Source organism: Arvicola amphibius, chromosome 3 (genome assembly GCF_903992535.2).
Source record: "Arvicola amphibius chromosome 3, mArvAmp1.2, whole genome shotgun sequence".
In the NCBI taxonomy this organism is placed as follows: Eukaryota; Metazoa; Chordata; class Mammalia; order Rodentia; family Cricetidae; genus Arvicola; species Arvicola amphibius.
In genome coordinates this window covers 35043208-35060293 of record NC_052049.1, presented here as the reverse complement: position 1 = coordinate 35060293, position 17086 = coordinate 35043208, and the positions used below count along the sequence as shown (strand labels likewise).

General features: G+C 43.6%; 1 protein-coding gene across 1 annotated transcript; it reads right to left on the bottom strand.

Moving 5' to 3' along the window:
• Positions 1-11167: 11167 nt before the first annotated feature.
• Hspb3 (heat shock protein family B (small) member 3) lies at positions 11168-11626 on the bottom strand. The gene has a single exon (XM_038321186.1). It carries the CDS (start codon positions 11624-11626, stop codon positions 11168-11170), a length of 459 nt encoding a protein of 152 aa, XP_038177114.1.
• Between the last annotated feature and the right edge of the window lie 5460 nt (positions 11627-17086).

Genomic DNA, 17086 nt, shown 5'->3' with positions numbered 1-17086 from the left:
TTCCCCCAATTCAAACCCTTCAATTCTGAAGCTTTCCCACCCAAGCCCCACACAAAGTGGAGTCTACACACAACCTTAAGAGCGTATGACTCTTAGGATGTATTTGATTTTTAATATTGTCTTTAAAATCTCTTTCACTCACTCTCATTGTCCCTTTGGTTGCTCAGGTAGTTAGGCTCTTGCTCTTGCTCGTCATTGATTAGGGCCCCATTGGCTTTACCTGAATTTTCATTCCCCTCACCCATTGCTAGTTAAAAAGCAATAGCGGCCCAGCAAGCAGCTTCTGACCCCAGGTGCTCTTCCCTCCATGTTTGTATCCGTAGATTATCTCCCCAGGTTATGTGCTAGATCAAGTGGTCAGTCACCTTCACTGGTCTGCGGCAAGGGGCTTTCTATAGGATGGCCAACAAAGCACTGCCGGTCACTAAAGGCCACCGCCTGAAATACCAGAGACTGGAAAAGAAGTGAATGTGAGAAAGAAAGTGGAGAAAGGGGAAACAGATTGACAAGAACACAGGATACAATGAGTCATTCCTAGAAGAAGGAAATACCAGAAAAATCAAAGTAAGAGAGGCAGACCACTGGACAGATGAAGCCTTTGAAGCCTACTTTAAAATATCTGAGAATAATCTTGGAATATTATTGGAATAATCTGAAGAATAAACCACTTGTGTGGAACTGAGGAGAAGTAGGTAAGGGGACAACTGGAAACATCTTCTTCTGTGTGAGGCTATTTCTTTTTTTTTTTTAGGAGATGCCTTCTCTTTCCTGGAGCATGTGTAATGAAGTATAATGTTTGGGGAAAAGATGGACAGAAGTAAATCAGTTAAAAATAGTTGCTTGTGTCGAAGTACTCTTAGCCCTCAACCACAGGGCTGTCATCTCTGGAAGATTGCCAGACCAGCCGATATTCGGTCAAGTTCTTTGGCGTTACTGAGGCTATGCCGTGCAGTTGACCTATAGCTAATGAAGTGAAGGTGCGTGGTTGATCGGCAGTTATGATTCACCAGACTAGCTTTAATATATATATAATTCACTTTTAATAAAGGAAAGAAAAGGGAATTTACAAATCCAAGGTTCCAGCGAGGAGCGCAGGAAAACAAAGAGCCAAGATTTTATAAGTCAGTATTAGCCTAAGGGGGACACGCCTTTAGCCGAAGGGGGACACGCCTTACAAAACAAGGTGATTGGCTAGGCTTCCCCTTCAATGAAGCTTGTCCACCACTTAAGAGAGTCTCACTCCAGTACTTCACAGTGACTGGTCCCTGTGCCTTATTGGGTTCCCCTTCTTCCTCTCTACGTGTCAGCAAGGAAGGATATAAGTTATTCTTTGTTCTGCAAAGGATAGGCTGAGTGCCAGTCAGCACAGCTGTAAGGTAAGCAGGTTTAAATAGGTTGGTCCCACCCTGAAACTCAGGCTGAAATCTGATTATCATTGTGGTGCCCATGAAAGGTGATTGGCTCCTGAGGAGGGATGCTACAGCTTTCAAGAAGAATGGAAGCAGCACTACAATGGCCCTGGGTTTACCAGTCCAGACCCAGAAGCCAGAAATCAGCTTCTTTCTGTTGTAAATTACCCAGCCTCAGGGATTCTAGTAGAGCAACAGAACCTAGAGGGATGTGTTTCCTTCCCTGAGCAGAAAGGGCTCCACGCGCCACTGCTTCCTGCCTCACACAGTAAGCACGATTCCTTTCTCTAGAATTTTGTATTTCTTTATTATGCAAAAGCCAAACTCCCTTTAACCCCTGGCCATTTCCACTTGGAAGGAAGCTGGCAGGTACACGGGGTGTGTTAAGATTTCCTTTAGTGTGACAAAAGGCCTGAGCAGATCAGTTTAGAAAGAGAACAGATTCGTTTTGCTCAGAGTTTTGGAGGTATCATTCTGTAGCTGGTCAGCACCATTGTTTTGGGCCTGAGGCCCACATCATGGCTCCAACACATAGTGAAGCAAACTGTTTCCCTCAAAGGCAGAAAGAGCAGGGACAGTGTTTCACTGTATTCTCCACGGGATTCCCCTGGTGACCAAAAACCTCCCTTGAGGCCCCACTTCTTAAACTCTTTGTCACCTTCCAAGGATCCCAGCCTGGGAGCCAAGCCCTTAACATGTGGGTCTTTGTGAACAGAACATCCCAGCTGGAAACCACAGCGGCCCACCCGCTGTGCTCTTCTTCAGCCCTTGTGGGCCTACAGAGCAGTTTCTGTGGGAGACCACTATCTGTGTCTTTTACTTTCTCTTCTTCTGTTTGATATATCCGTGCGAGGTATCAGAGCAGCCCAGATCTTCCTGACAGCTGAATTTTCCTGTGAGATGTAGCAACTCACAGAGTAAAGGTGGAAGCAAGTTCATGGCAAGTCGATCTGTGATGTCCTCTCTCCTCGCAAAGGCTCTATCCCAGCTGCAGCAGATAAAGCTAAAAGTAGCTCTTTTCTCCCTTTCTTCCCTTCTCAGTTGCCACCTCCTAAAATAGAGTCCAGAAGTGCCCTTAAGATATTTAAGACTCAACCCTTTTCCCTCCTGCAGAGTTAGCAGACTTTTTCACTTCTAGAGCCGTCTGTGGGACAAGATGGTTCTTGTTTTCTTTCTTTTGTAATCACACTCATATTTGAAGGAAGTCTGGCAGATTCACAGTAGCAAGGTGAATCACCTCTGAACCCAAGAAGCAGAACGTAAAAGGGCTTTGGAAATATCGATGTAACGTCAGCTCCCATTCTTTCCAATGCAGTACAGAAGAGAGGGAGATTAAAGATGCCAGAAGGTTCTTAGACCCCAGCTCATCAAGAGAGAAGTAGTCCTCTGCCCTCTCCTCCAGAGCAGGCTCTCTGTGCTTGTCTTTGATGGGAGTTGTCCTTTCTGCCTATGGCTTTGGATAGATGGATCGTGGCACCCCGTGACACACTGCATCGACTGCTCTGCTCTTCGAGCTGCTGAGTGGCATCTCCTGTCCCTCTTAACACTGATCCTTCCAGGGTCAGGTTTCTCTGTATTCTTGTATTTTCTCTCCAAGGTCAGCGTCCTTCATTTCCCAAAATAAACATTTCAAGACTCTGGAAAACTCAGTGTGCCTTCAATTTTCTGTTGCTATTGAATGAGATATAACCAGCTTCTTGTGTAACTGTTTTTTAAATGCAACAGCAGATTTGAAATAGCTTTTTTGGTATGAAGTTCATAGAACAATGTGATCCCAGGGATAAGGACAAAATAAGGAAACCTATGGCTTCATGGCCAAGACCAGAATAACTAGGGAGGTACACTTTGAAAGGAAACAAATTTAGACAGTTAGGAATTTGAGATCTAGATTTGTCACTCTCTAGGCTGGAAAATTTTGGGCAGTTTGCTCACCTAAATTTCCCATCTGCAGAATGGGGACAGCTATAGTACCCATGCTGTGCCCTTGGGGATTGTTTTGGGCATTTTTATGTTTTAATTGTGTGGATTTGTGAGACACAGTGATCATTTGATACATACATAGTATACAATGGTTAAATCAGAGTAGTTGACATTCTCAGTGAAACATTTAAAATTTGTGTTAAGTGTAATTATTTTATGTGGTACTATGTGATATCTCAACACATGCATGCAACACACATTATGTTATAGTTCTGAAGATTAGATGAGATGCAGATATAGAGGAGCCAGTGGATCAGGCTCACCCTAAGGGATTTCTCAGGACACGAGACTTCACAGAGAAGTTGGGACATCCCACATAAACTAGGATATTTGACTTCATATAAGGAGTCAAACCCTTGGCATAAAACACATGGGAGTTTAATAAATATGACCTATCACTTTGTGTAGTCCAAATGTTTTTGAGAATATTTTCCTAGTTGTGTTTTCTACATAGATTAACAGAACACATCCCCACTCTATAGGACTGAAATATGTTAAATGAGCCCTAGAAGAGTAACATATTTCTAAGCTTTCATCATCGATTTTTTGTTTTGTTTGTTAAGTGCAATTTCCCTGGCAGTGAAAAAAAAAACAAATAAACTGAAAGCACCAGAAACCACACTATCACACTGAATGTAGAGCAGGAAGATACGGTGGCACTAACGGACTAGGAAGTGGTACTTCGCTTAACACAGATTAAAGCTAAAGCTTCCAAAAGGAAGCAGGCTTCCATAATAACTTAGGGAACAATTTAACACAGAGAAATTATTAATTTTTAACTTACAGTTATATACATTTATAATGACAAGCCACAAAAATGTATGAACAGAACAACATAACCTGGAAATACATGGAAAAAAAAAATGTTGGCTTCTGTAGAAGGAGCAGCGGGCTGCGTCCCGCCACCCAGCTAGCTTTACCCAAAATAATTACACGGAAACTGTATTCATTTAAACACTGCCTGGCCCATTAGATTCAGCCTCTTATTGGCTAATTCTCACATCTTCCTTTAACCCATATTTAGTAATCCGTGTAGCACCACACTGCCTGGCCCATTAGATTCAGCCTCTTATTGGCTAATTCTCACATCTTCCTTTAACCCATATTTAGTAATCCGTGTAGCACCACAAGGTGTGGCTTACCAGGAGAGATCTTAACCTGCGTCCACCTCGGAGAGGAGAAGCATGGCGACTGCATATGGCGACTGCCTGAAGTGTCTCCTCACTGCCTGCCACCCAACATTCTGTTCTGTCTACTCCGCCTACCTAATTTTCTGTTCTCTTAAAGGGCCAAGGCAGTATCTTTATTAATAATGAAAGTAACACATAGACACTCCTCCATCATTTCCCCTTTTTCTGTTTAAACAAAAAAGAAAGGCTTTAACTTTAACATAGTAAAATTACATGTAACAAGAGTTATCAAGCAAGAATTACAGTTACAATATTTATATCGATTTTATCTTTTATCATAACTAAGGAAAACTATAACTACCTATTTATTCTTCAACTCCATCAAAGACTCCAGAAGGATATAATGCTACCTAAGTAAATAAGAAATAAGTAACTTATAAAACTCTAGAAATGAGAGACAACTCGCTGCCTGGACAGTCACCCAAAGTTCCTCTGTACTGTTGGGGCATCCATCTTCAGGCTTCAGGCCCATAGTATCCAGCAGACATTTCCATGAAGCAGAAAAATTCCAAAGACAGTTCAGTCACTTTCTGCTGTGTCCTGCAGAACGTCTCCCAGACTCTTTCACGAATCAGGAACCCTGAGAGACTATCTCACCTTTAGGCAAGTTCAGCAGTCCTCTCTCTGTGGGTTCTTTGTGTCCAGTTTATGCAACAGTCCAGGCAGTTTCTTGACCAAATGGCTATCAAACTCCATAAGGAACCTCTTTGATGCCCATCTTCCTCTTGAAGTAGATTGGTGCTGCCAGGAGCAGGCGTGTCTCATTGTCATGAAAAACCCTAAGTTATTAAAAACATTTAAAATGCCATATTCTGTAGCCTTTGAAAGATATGAAGAATGCCTATTTAACTAAAATATATCTCTATATATCTAGAAAACCTAACTAACATGACTATAAGATTGACTATTATCGATGATTATCCATTAACAACCTATATTTCCTAATTATACATTACATTTTAAAATGAACTACACAATCACAATAGCTTAATCAAGATCAGAAAGACATACATATAACAAAATTGACCTTAAAATCCATACCAATGCAAATTAATCCTATCTATATCATATCCCCCTTTAAATGTAAAAGAACATTTATGAACAATATTTGGGAATATGGGCACAGTTTTTTCTCTCCAAACTGCTTCCTGCTGAGTGGGGGCGCTGTTAATCAGATCTTTCATGGTGTAACCTGTGTGTCAGGTTTATCTCAGTCAGCAGTTGAGTGAAGTGATTTTTGAAGATGTTCACAGCAACCTTTCAGGAGGGTGTGGTCTATCATACCATACTGGGATAGAAGCAATCCACAGAGTCTCATCCTCTGTGAAAACAAAAGAAGAAACTCTTTTCCAAAGCATCATGTTCTTAGATCCAAATTCTGAAGTCATACCATTAAGATGTCCATTCTAGTCTAGCCTGGCAGCCCATATAATGAAATGTCTCTCTGTACTTAGCTCCTTTACAGTCAAAAATTTCAAAGAAAACACAATAAAATACACAATCCAGACTCTCTGTGAATTTTCCATTTTTACGTGGCTTATTTTTACTCTATCACTTTACTTTATTCTGTCTCTTTAAACACTTTACCCTTTTTTTAAAGGCATTAACTTTATTCTCTATATTTTCTTCTCTCTCTCTCAAGCCTACGTACATTCATCCAACACTGTGAGCCATTTAAAGGCCTTCTATGTCTGAATCTTTTTTATTGTGAATCTGTAATTTTTTTTACTGTCCAGAAACATGTTTGATTTGCGCCTTTAAATCGCTAAGCACTTAAGACTCTAAGCTGTGACATTCCTAGGTAAAAAACAGGTACTGTGAGCTTGCCACGCCCAGTCCAACATGGCGGAGCCGCTTGTGACTCTGAATCAGTTGCACCTCTGAGCTGCAGAGCCGCCGGACTGTTCTGGATGTTGGCTCCACCTCTCTCCAATTTCAAAATGGAGGACGTACCATTTTCTGCTAGCTCTGGGGCCGCCAGGTAGGAGCCGCACTCAGCACTTTAACTCTTAGACTGAGCGTGCAGCACAAAAACTCTTTTCATCCAAGTTACAACCAAATCTGACACGCAGAGCACTGTGCAGTCTGGAAACATCTCTCTGTATGGCGGCAGAAATCCGCCATGTTCTCCTGCTCACCTAAGCCTGATTCCGCCATCTGCCCAGGTGCAGGCAGGGAGCAGGGAGCCATTGGCCCGGTCTCATCGCACTCCCCTTCCGATCCCAAGCGGGAACACAAATATCCATAAAAGCCACTGAAATGCTTTAAAGCCAGAGTTCGCGCTGGCAGCACAGCACAAGGAAGCGCATTTTTAAATGACTCAGCTTTTTCTCTGCCGCTATTGCCGAAACAGGAAATCTCTATGGCAAGTCCAGGCAAACAGCAAAAAGCTGTATTAAACTCTCTTTCTCCTTTATTTAAAGCTTTTTCAGTTTGTAAGTGGATTTAGTCCATCACGTTGGAGCGCCAATCTGTAGACGGGAACGGCGGGGCTGAGTGCCCCCACCCGGCTAGCTTTACCCAAAATAATTACATGGAAACTGTATTCATTTAAATACTGCCCGGCCCCTGGCCCATTATCTGTAGCTTCTTATTGGTTGATTCTCATATCTTGCTTTAACCCATATTTAGTAATTTATATAGCACCACGAGGGGTGGCTTACCAGGAGAGATCTTAACCTGCGTCCATCTCAGAGAGGAGAAGCACGGCGACTGCATATGACGACTGCCTGAAGCGTCTACCCACTGCCTGCTACCCAACATTCTGTTCTGTCTACTCCGCCTACCTAATTTTCTGTTCTCTTAAAGGGCCAAGGCAGTATCTTTATTAATAATGAAAGTAACACATAGACACTCCTCCATCAGGCTCCCATTATTTTTAGAGCCTGAAAATGACCTTTTTGTATTGACTTTAATATGCTAATCTATGTTTCTACTGACCACCAAGAAAAACAGACATGAAGCACACAGAGCATTGAGTGACAGGCCACAAAGAATGGTGTCATGGGGACTATGGAGCCTCACACACTGGATGCCTGGTGTCTTTGTCCTTCAGGCTGGAAAACAGCCTTTAGCGGGATGGCATTTGTGTAAACACAGTCTATTAAACACACAGGAAAAGTAACCACCAGTCGCATGGAGCCATCTATTTTTTTTCAGATTAAAACACATCTGTTGTTTTGTGGGAACATCTAGCCAACTAGTTGACTAAGACAAAGACTTTCTGTCTGTAGTAGGTGAGAATCCAGCCTGGTACCGCACGCCTGTGTCATGCCTGTATGCCCAGTCACCGAGGCTGAGAGAGGAAAATTCTGAATGCGTAACAAGTCCCTATCCAAAAAAAAGAAAGAAAGAAAGAAAAGAAAGGGTATAAACTCTAAGTTAATATAGCGAACCAATATTTTAACCGTCTTTCCACCTTATTACTTAGTAGCTGCTAAAGAGAACAACAGCTTTTGGTGGAAAACAGATTTTTGTCAAGCTTGAAGATTTTTTTAAACCCGAGGTTGTAAATCGTTTGTTTCCAAAAGTAAGTTTTGACATGCTAAATTCCACTACCAGGAGTTTTCATATCATTAATAAGAATATCGATAAGGACATTTCAGATCCTTAATAAGAACAAATAGGAATCCTGCGCCACTGGAATTGTTCAAATCATTGGCTCTCTGTGGCTGTTTACTTTTTAGATTGTCCACACAGAAGCTATTTAGCTGTTTTAACACATCGGTCTTCCATACATGCGGCTACCCACCACCCCTGTCCTCACCAGAGAATATTTTCAACAGCAGCGCCTGTGCATCTACAGGAATCCGTTTCTGGAGCAGGAAACTGTGACTGCCTGAACCAGATGCTTCAGCCCAACAGATAGGATGAAAGCAGAGTCAAAGTCCCTGACCAAGGCCACTTTCCTTCCTCACGTCCAAAATCTTCCCAGGAAGGGTCAGGCCAAGAAGTGTTTTGTAACTATTTGCTGAAAACATCCTTGAGACAAGATAGTAGACTTCACTTTTTTTTTTTTTTTTGGTCTAATGATAAGTATGATTGGAATAGCACTGCGTTAAGCAGGGTTGTATTTCAAAAGGTATCTGTGGAATTCTGTTTGAATGCCTACTTTTTTTCTAAAAGTACATTCTCAAGAAGCTTCCTGGCTGCAAATATAATCTTCTGCGCCTGCTCCTCCTCTTCCTCCTCCTCCTCATTTTTCTTCTTATCATATAAAATGCCAAGCACACCAGACTCTGATCAGATACAGAATTCTATTGCTCAAGAAACTTTAACGAGCGCACCATCTATGAAAGAGTGACAGAGACAGGGAACTGGAGTAGGGCCCAGGACAAGAAGGTGAGAAAGCCACACCCTCAGCTGATGGGACCAGTGTTATAACCCCTGAGCCCCATAGGACTGGGAATAGCTCTGGGGAGCCTGTCAGCTGGGGGGCACTGGCCACAGAGAAGTCTCTGTCTGCTGCCCTGTGGAAGCAAGCAGAAAAGCAAGCCCCTGAGCTTGTTCCTCCCGTGCGCTAGCTACATTCCCTCTGTTCCACAGTGGGTGTCACTGGGGGAGGGGCAGCCCGTATATGATGATTCGGTTCTGTTGAACTTGTCCATATATTGGCTTTCATGGTCTAAGTTGATGAGAACGATTGACCAGGTCTCTTCCTCACTCATTGGGTGAAACCAACTGGAAGTCAGAACAGTGTGGCCATCATCAGCGAATGAAGCCTATGGGGTTAAGAGGTGCAGAGAATGGGCTTGAGTTGATGACAGCGGGGACAAGGCAGTCGGGGTGCCAGATTTCATGCAAAGACAACTCTTTATTTTGTCAAAAGTGATAAGGGAACGTGAACTAGATATTCATGGTGGTTGACAACAAATTGCTTTACTTTTCATAGTGTTTGAAAACCTAAAATAGCCATGTATGCCTTTGAATTTTATCTTAGGGGAAAATAAAGGGCTAACAGGATGATGTGTTGAATTTTAATTTTTGAAGGCAAAAATAAAAAATCCTCAGGGGTAGAAGGAAGGTGTAATCTAGAGGAAAATCAACACCAGATGAAAGGCCTCAAGGGGTTTGTTGTTTCTCAAACACGACTGGTTATGTGATTACTCTGATGGCAACAATGTTCAGTGGGGATCAGATTGTGCCCCACTTCTAATCCTTTCCCCAGATCTGGCAACCCACTCCCACCTGTTAGTGTTGTGCCACAGCGCTGACCTGGGAGATTAAATTTCTCAAACAGTGATGTCTCATCCTAGGCCTCACACCCTGAATGTTGGCCGTGGACATGAACTTCAAATAAACAGATGACTTCCAAATCCCTTCAGTGTTGTTAAAAAGTAGCAATGGCCTTCTCAGAGTTTGATTTCTGATTTTTGACTGACTCACTCCCTGATTGATTCACTTCCTGTCTTCCCTGTTTTAACTTGACTCCAAGGGAGGCAGGATGGAATTGCGCAGTGACAGAACTGTCCACCGTGATAGGGGTGTCGTTCTCCTGCTATTCTTAGCACTGTCCCGGGGCTCCGCGTCAGCGATATAAAAACAGCCGCTTCCTCCACAGGAGTATTTCGAATGTACGGGATGAGATAGCAAATACTCGAAATGCCTGTGTGCAGCTGTTGAAGGCGAGCCTCCCAAAGCTGAAATTCTTAACCACCACCAGCTCACGCTGCCAAAGCGGCCCTGGGGGAGAACAGAGGCGCTAGTCTAGTCGTGACGAGCATGCGCTGTGTGAACTCAGATGGCTGCGTGAGCTCGGGTGTCCTCAACGGCCCAGGGCTATTTAAAACTTTACACCAGCAGACAGCAGATGCGTGACGCTTGCTATCTCTGCTTTGTCATAGCAAGGATTGAGACTTACTAAATTCAGCAATTCAATGTTTTAGTCTCTTACACCTAACTTATGAGACAATATACACTATGAGTCAACAAATGAAACACACAAGTAATATACGCTGTCTATGATCAAAAGTCCTGGTTCAGTTTAGTTGTTAAAAACTGAGTGAGGTCTGGATTGGAACTTTTTAAAACCAAGCTAACTGAAAATTCTCTCTGATGCTTGGGGGAGGAGCAAGAACTGGAGTGACTCCTAACTAGGTTCAGACCCAGCTCCGAGCACGGCATTCTACCTGTCTGACTATATTTACAACAAGGGTACTCTTTAAGTAAAATTCACAGAAGTAAAAGATCCTTCTTGAAGGGACCCCCAACTCTTTCCAGCAGTACAGAGACCTTCCATGAAATGAGTAAGAATATAATCTCTTTACTGAACATGGCTGCTTTGCCATGGAGCAGACAAGTGCCTCTCTGGACTGTTAGACTCACCAAGGAACAATGCTGGGGTCCTCTCTAGGACCAAACTCGAGTCCGCTAGTTCTCTGGTGATTTCCTTGTAAAAGTAGAATCACTTCAGACACATTCGAAAGCCTTCCTTTCTGACCACCGATAAGAAAGACAACCTCCACATACCAAGAACTGTGGGTAAGCTTTTAATCCTCATATAAGTTACAGCAAAACCCTCTCAAAAGCTAAACATCCGGGCGTGCCACTGTCTTCCATCACATCCTGCAATGTGAACAAGAACCAATTTTACTTGGTCCCGACTGGATCCTTTACTTCCACCACCAAGATCCCATCGTGACAGAGGATGGCAGACAAATCTTTGGTTTGGACGCCATCTGGCAGTTTGTACTGTCGGGTGAAACTCCGGGATATAAACCCGTGCTCGTCCATTCTGGTTCCGTGCTGCGCTTTGATCAGCAGCCAGCTCTCGAAGGTCTGGATGATGATGTCTTCGGGCAGGAACTGGACCACATCCAGCAAGATCTGGAAGCGGGATTTGCCTTGTCCGGGTGGCATCTCGGTGGAGGCTGAGTCCCCCACAAGAGCCTGGGGCGTGCCTCTGGTTTTCCTCAGGTCCTCGATGGTTGGCCCGGGCAGCGCATAGAGAGCATGATCCAGTCTGCAGTCTTCCAAGCCTCGAGCTTCAAACTCCTCCTGATAGCGCACTGGGGTCTCTATGAGGTGCCTCAATATGATTTTTGCCATAGCAGAGGCGAGTCCAGCGTTGAACAGCTTCCGTTCCGTGAGTGTCAAGTCCCTGGCAGTGCCTGCGGACTCTTGTTCCAATCCCAGCCGATTCGTTTACAGTCCTGTCCACACAGCCATTTAATGGGGCCTGAATCAGACCAGCACACACTCACTCTCGTCTTTTCTCACACACGCTGACAATGAATGGCTATTTATAGCCGCCTCTCTGAGTTGCATTTAGCTCACAGCCTGCACATGCCAGCCAGGCAAGGATCGCTCTTACATGCTCAGTTAGCCTTGGCAGTCCTGTCGGCCTTGCTCGCCCCAAGAGACAAAGGAAGGCAGAGCTTGAAGATCTCTAGGTTCGACGTCCCTGTGAGCCATAAAGTGTGCGCTCCTCTCCACACGAGATAGTTGGGCCTCTCCCACCTTTCCTGCAAATTCCAAGCAGAGAGAGAAGATTCTAGTTGTGGTTTATGAGAAATAAACACACACACACACACACACACACACACACACAGACACAAAACCAATCAATTTCAAACAGCCAATAAACTCCACTTCCTTGCCATATATCTTTCTTTTTAGTCTTTTGTGCTTAAGGGACTTCTAAGCCACATCACTCCGTTGTGCATTTGACTCATCAAAAAACGAGACGGGGTTGACAGGGAGAGTGTGGAGCTTCTTGGAGGAGGGCGGAGGAGCACAGGATCGATGGAAAATCTTAGTGCTTGAAATAGTGAGAGCAGAGAGAAGAATGCCAATGCTTTCAACTCTTTCTCATCAAAGTTCATAAAGCCAAGAATTAATCTAGCTGATGTCCTGCTATTAAATGGGCAAAAAATAAACCACAGGTCCTGTCTCAGCTAAAGCACCTTCCACTGAAAAAGAAGGAGGCAACCACTATGGAAGATCTCCAGGTATGTTAAGTAAAAAGAGAGTCTTGGTGCTGGTCAAGTGCTCTACCACTGAAGTCCATCCATGCTACCTCACAGCCCCACTCTGGCTTGCAGGCTGCAGTCGAGGCTCCTGTTTTATACTCCTGCAGTTGGCTACCAATGGCTCCACCCTTGGCTGGGTCAAGGGCAGCCAAAGTTTATTGTTTAGTCATCGCTATTTTTTCTTAAGCTCTCTAACATTTGACATAAACCTGTCAGCGGGAACGAAGGGAAACGAGTTGATTTGTGAGTTGATTTGTTTATTCTTAACTATCTTGAAAGTACGAGTAAGGTCTTTCTTCCTAAACTTTCCTGAATTCTCAGCAGAAGCCAAATTACTCCCAGGCAGAAAAAACTATAGCTTTTATGGAAAGAGAGAGAGGGGAGAACTGGGATACAGATGTGTGTGTGTGTGTGTGTGGGAGAGAGAGAGAGAGAGAGAGAGGAGGGAGGGAGGGAGGGAGAGAGAGAAAGAGAGAGGGGGGGAGAGAGAATATAAGTTCTCAGATACTGTATAATTATACAATGGTCCTGTAGGACACAAAGAGCCATCTGCGAGTCTGTGGCATTACATTTTTACGGAGGAGATGGAAGGGAACTAGGGTGGAAGATAACCAAAGATGTCCCTAGAGATGGAACAATGGCCCAGTAATTAAAAGATGAGAAACACTCGATAGTCTTCTTTGCTAATTGCCTACCGAGGCTTCCATGGGGGATGCCAATAGCAGTTAGGCTTGGAGTCTGAGGGAGTTTTCTAGAAAGAGCCATGCAGTGGCATATTTGGGGTACTTAAGTCGACAGAGAGCATCATGTTTACAGAAGACAAGGGCATCTACACAACCATACACAGACTTTAAAATGAGAAGGACTGAGTTTAGAGAGGCCAGCAGGGTCAGAGCAGGAAGCCTGAGGCTTGGCTAGTTGTTTAAGGAGTCAACGAAAATTCTTGTTCTAAAAAAAACTTCACATTTTGGTAATCGAAAGGTCAGTTGAAGTATTATTTTTTTCAAATGAAATTTAGATTCTAGCCTAGAAAACAGGAATAAAGGCGTTAAATCTCTGCCTCGGTTGCTTTTCCAGCCACATCTATAGGAAACATGCCTCTCACCACGACCCACTAAGAACATATGCGCGTCTGGTCCAGATCATGTAGATTTACTGCACAGAAACCATCTGAGGGGGGCACTTGTAACCCCCTTAATTGGTTTCATGATCCAAGATTAACAAGTGATCGTTTAAAAAAAAACCACCCACTTAAATGTCTACAGTATCGGGCAAGGTAGAGACAAAAAACTTTACGGTCTTGGCATAAATTTCTCCTCTGTATAACGTAGTGTTTGATTTGGTCTTCTGTCCGTGGCTGAGTATGACTTTGAACTTGTAGAGGAAGCAGCGTAGCAGTGGAGAGAAGCATGGTTTAGAGGTGAGAGGATAAGAGAGGAATCGGGCTCAGGAGCAGGGGTCAGTGGTAAGGTAGATAAAAATTAAACCATAATTTGTCCAGAAATATTCATTGCCTTCAGGTCGTGGCTTCAGATAACTCAGGTGAGGGAAGAGAAACAGAATCAGCCAGGGGCTAACATCTGCTTTGTTTAGTTTTAAGAAGGCATCTTTAAGACAACAGACTATTGCTCTGTTTGAAAGGATGGAATAGCAAGAGATCCTGTTAGGCCCTCAAGGATGGTGTCTGATCCCTACAGGGGCAATACTCCATTCCAGATCTTTCCTTTAACCCCAATAGTTTCAGCCTGCCACCCTCAACTTTCCCTTCAGTGAGGGTCCACTCCACAGTGAGATCCAGTGTCAACTAAGCCTTATGGGAGTTAAGAAGGGGTCTCATGTACTCTATAGATCTGAGCAAAGAGCTCTTATTGATGATTCTGGTGGGGATGGGGCTAATTTTCTGGACAGTTTAGTGAGAAGCCCAGATGGTATGTAACTGAGTAGATGCTGAATTTCTGGACACAGGAGAGTGCCTTTGACTATGACACTGAATATTCAATGTGGCATGTCAACACTCTGCCAATAGATAAGTATAAAGCATATGTCTCTGGTCCATTTTAACATCACTATATGAAAAAAATAGCTTCTGTCATACGCTCCTCTGAGCGGTTATGTATTTTTTTAAAATTGGCATGACATGTTAATTTCAGACTTGAAAGAAACAGATATTTTCATGATGTGAACTGAACTATGAAACCAAATCCAGATTTAGCGTGATCTAACGTGGTTTAACGCTGAGTATGAAGAGGCTCATTTTTAATGTTGTGACTGCCCTCTGGTGGCCGAGATTGGAATTTCATGAACAGAAGCCTGATCTTGAGAAAAAACTGGAATTCCAAACAAAGAATTTTTCCTTTTGCCTTCAGACTGACTACACTTTCCAAATAAATGTTCGCATGTACTGACTTTTTATGACTTATATAGTAGGAGGAGAAAAAATGGAATGAAAAAAATTTCAAGGATGGATTTTGAACTTTGGCTTTCTGATTGAAAACTACTAAGCTTAATATATGTGTGTTCCACATAAATGTACCCTTTACCTGTTTGAGCCAATGTCAGGTCACAATCCCTCTGAGGCTTGCCTTCTTTTTCTCTTGTAAAATGGCACAATAAAATAAAATGAACCCTATGCATGGAAAATGTACAAGAAGAGCTAGACACTTGGTATTCAGAATATATTAGTGGAAAAGATCGTGGTCCTTTGGAGAAAAGATTGTTTCATAAGACCCATTTCAACTCTGTGCTTCCACTGCCGTGTTTCTTTAAACATTAATTGAGGCCTCGGAAAATGCTAGATGTTACTGGATAACTTTACAAACCATAATTTCTCGAGCTGGGCTAGGCCAGGCCAGGCCGGAGGAAGGAAGGTACAAACACTTCCTTATCATGGCGGTGCTGTCTTTATCAGCCAGGATCAAATCGTTTTCCAAATTCCTTCCATTTGCTCAGAAGCCCTTCGGTGTTGGTAACATGATTCTTGAGTGTCCCAGCCACTGCTCTTGAGGAGCGCAAACCTACTTTTTCAAGCCTGAGGGAAATTCCAAAGAAATACTCATTACAGCTTGCTCACAGTAGTTCCCAGGGCTTTATGAGTTCTGTCTTCCACAACACAGCTGAATTCCACAATTCAGCTCAGAGGTCAGACAAGGACAGTGAGGTTAAAGACAGTGTGGAGTTGAGTGAGTGAGGTAGAGAGAAGAGTCAGTGACCAGAGGGGACAGAGAAACCAGCAGCCTGGGATCTCAGTTGGCAAATATAGTACTGCAAAGGGATAGGCTGGGCTTATAAGACTCTCTTGAGGTAGAAGAAGGAGAGGAGGAAGAGGAAGAGGAAGAGGAGAAGGAAGAGGAAGAGGAGGAGGAGGAGGAGGAGAAGGAGGAGGAGGAAGAGAAGAAGAAGAAGAAGAAGAAGAAGAAGAAGAAGAAGAAGAAGAAGAAGAAGAAGAAGAAGAAGAAGAAGAAGAAGAAGGAGACCATCTCTATGTCATTGATTCCTGTAGCCCGGTAAGTTTCTTTGTTGTGGGCCAGATTTCCACATCTGGTGACCCTCTCCAGCACTGATCTCTGGCACCAGACTTGCAAAGAGCTGCCTCCAAAGCACATTTTAATCTCAGGATTCTGGGAACAGATACAAGAAGCTACTTAACAAGAAGGAGGAAATTTGTCCTCAGAATGCTGCAGGGGAGGTTTCCCATCATCTCTCTTTTTCCCACCAGGAAGGCCTTCCTTGTTTGCTTCCTATTAAGATTTAGGCGTGGCCGAGCAAGGTTCAGATGCTGGTGTTGGGACCATTTGGAGTCCTGGCCTCCAGCCCATCTTCCCTGCTAGAGATCTTTACTTTCCTTCTGATTTGAGCTACTGAAAGCTGTGTCAAAGTTGTTTACCAGCTCTGCTTCACAAGCACGTGTTGCCTTGCCTTGAGGATCAGAGGATAAGGTTTTCACCTGTTGGCCCACCTGACTGTTGGGAATATAAGCCTCTGTGGCGCTATTGAATAAAGAGCTTCTTATCAGTGACTAGAGGTCTGTGTCTCTGTTTCTGTGTGTGTTTGTGTGTTTCAATCTCCAGCCCCTTGTCCGAAGCTCACAAACTGTATGGTGGCGCATAGAGCACAGACAGGTGTTGTGCGCTGCATGCGTTGGTCACAGGCTCATGGTGCAATTTTGAGAGTTTCCGAGAACTTTAGAAGATGGGGCAGAGCTGGAAGAGGCAGGCCATTAGGGACAGGTCCATGGGATATCTTCTCCTTGGCCCTTTGCTGTCCTTCTGTTCCCTGCCCACCAAGAGATGAACAGCTCCTCCTCCCTGCCCCCCCCCACATTCCTGCTACAGGAAAATTCTACATCATAATGAGCTCAGAAACCGGGGTCCAAGTGGTCATGGACTTGAGCCCTCTGAAGCTATTATCCCAAAATAAATTATTTACTTATTGTTTATTTATTAACTAACTTGCTTGCTTACCTAGGTGATTTAGAACTGGAATCCCAAGTGGTTAGGTCCTTTTTTTTACGTTTCATTTGAGACAGTCATTGAATACT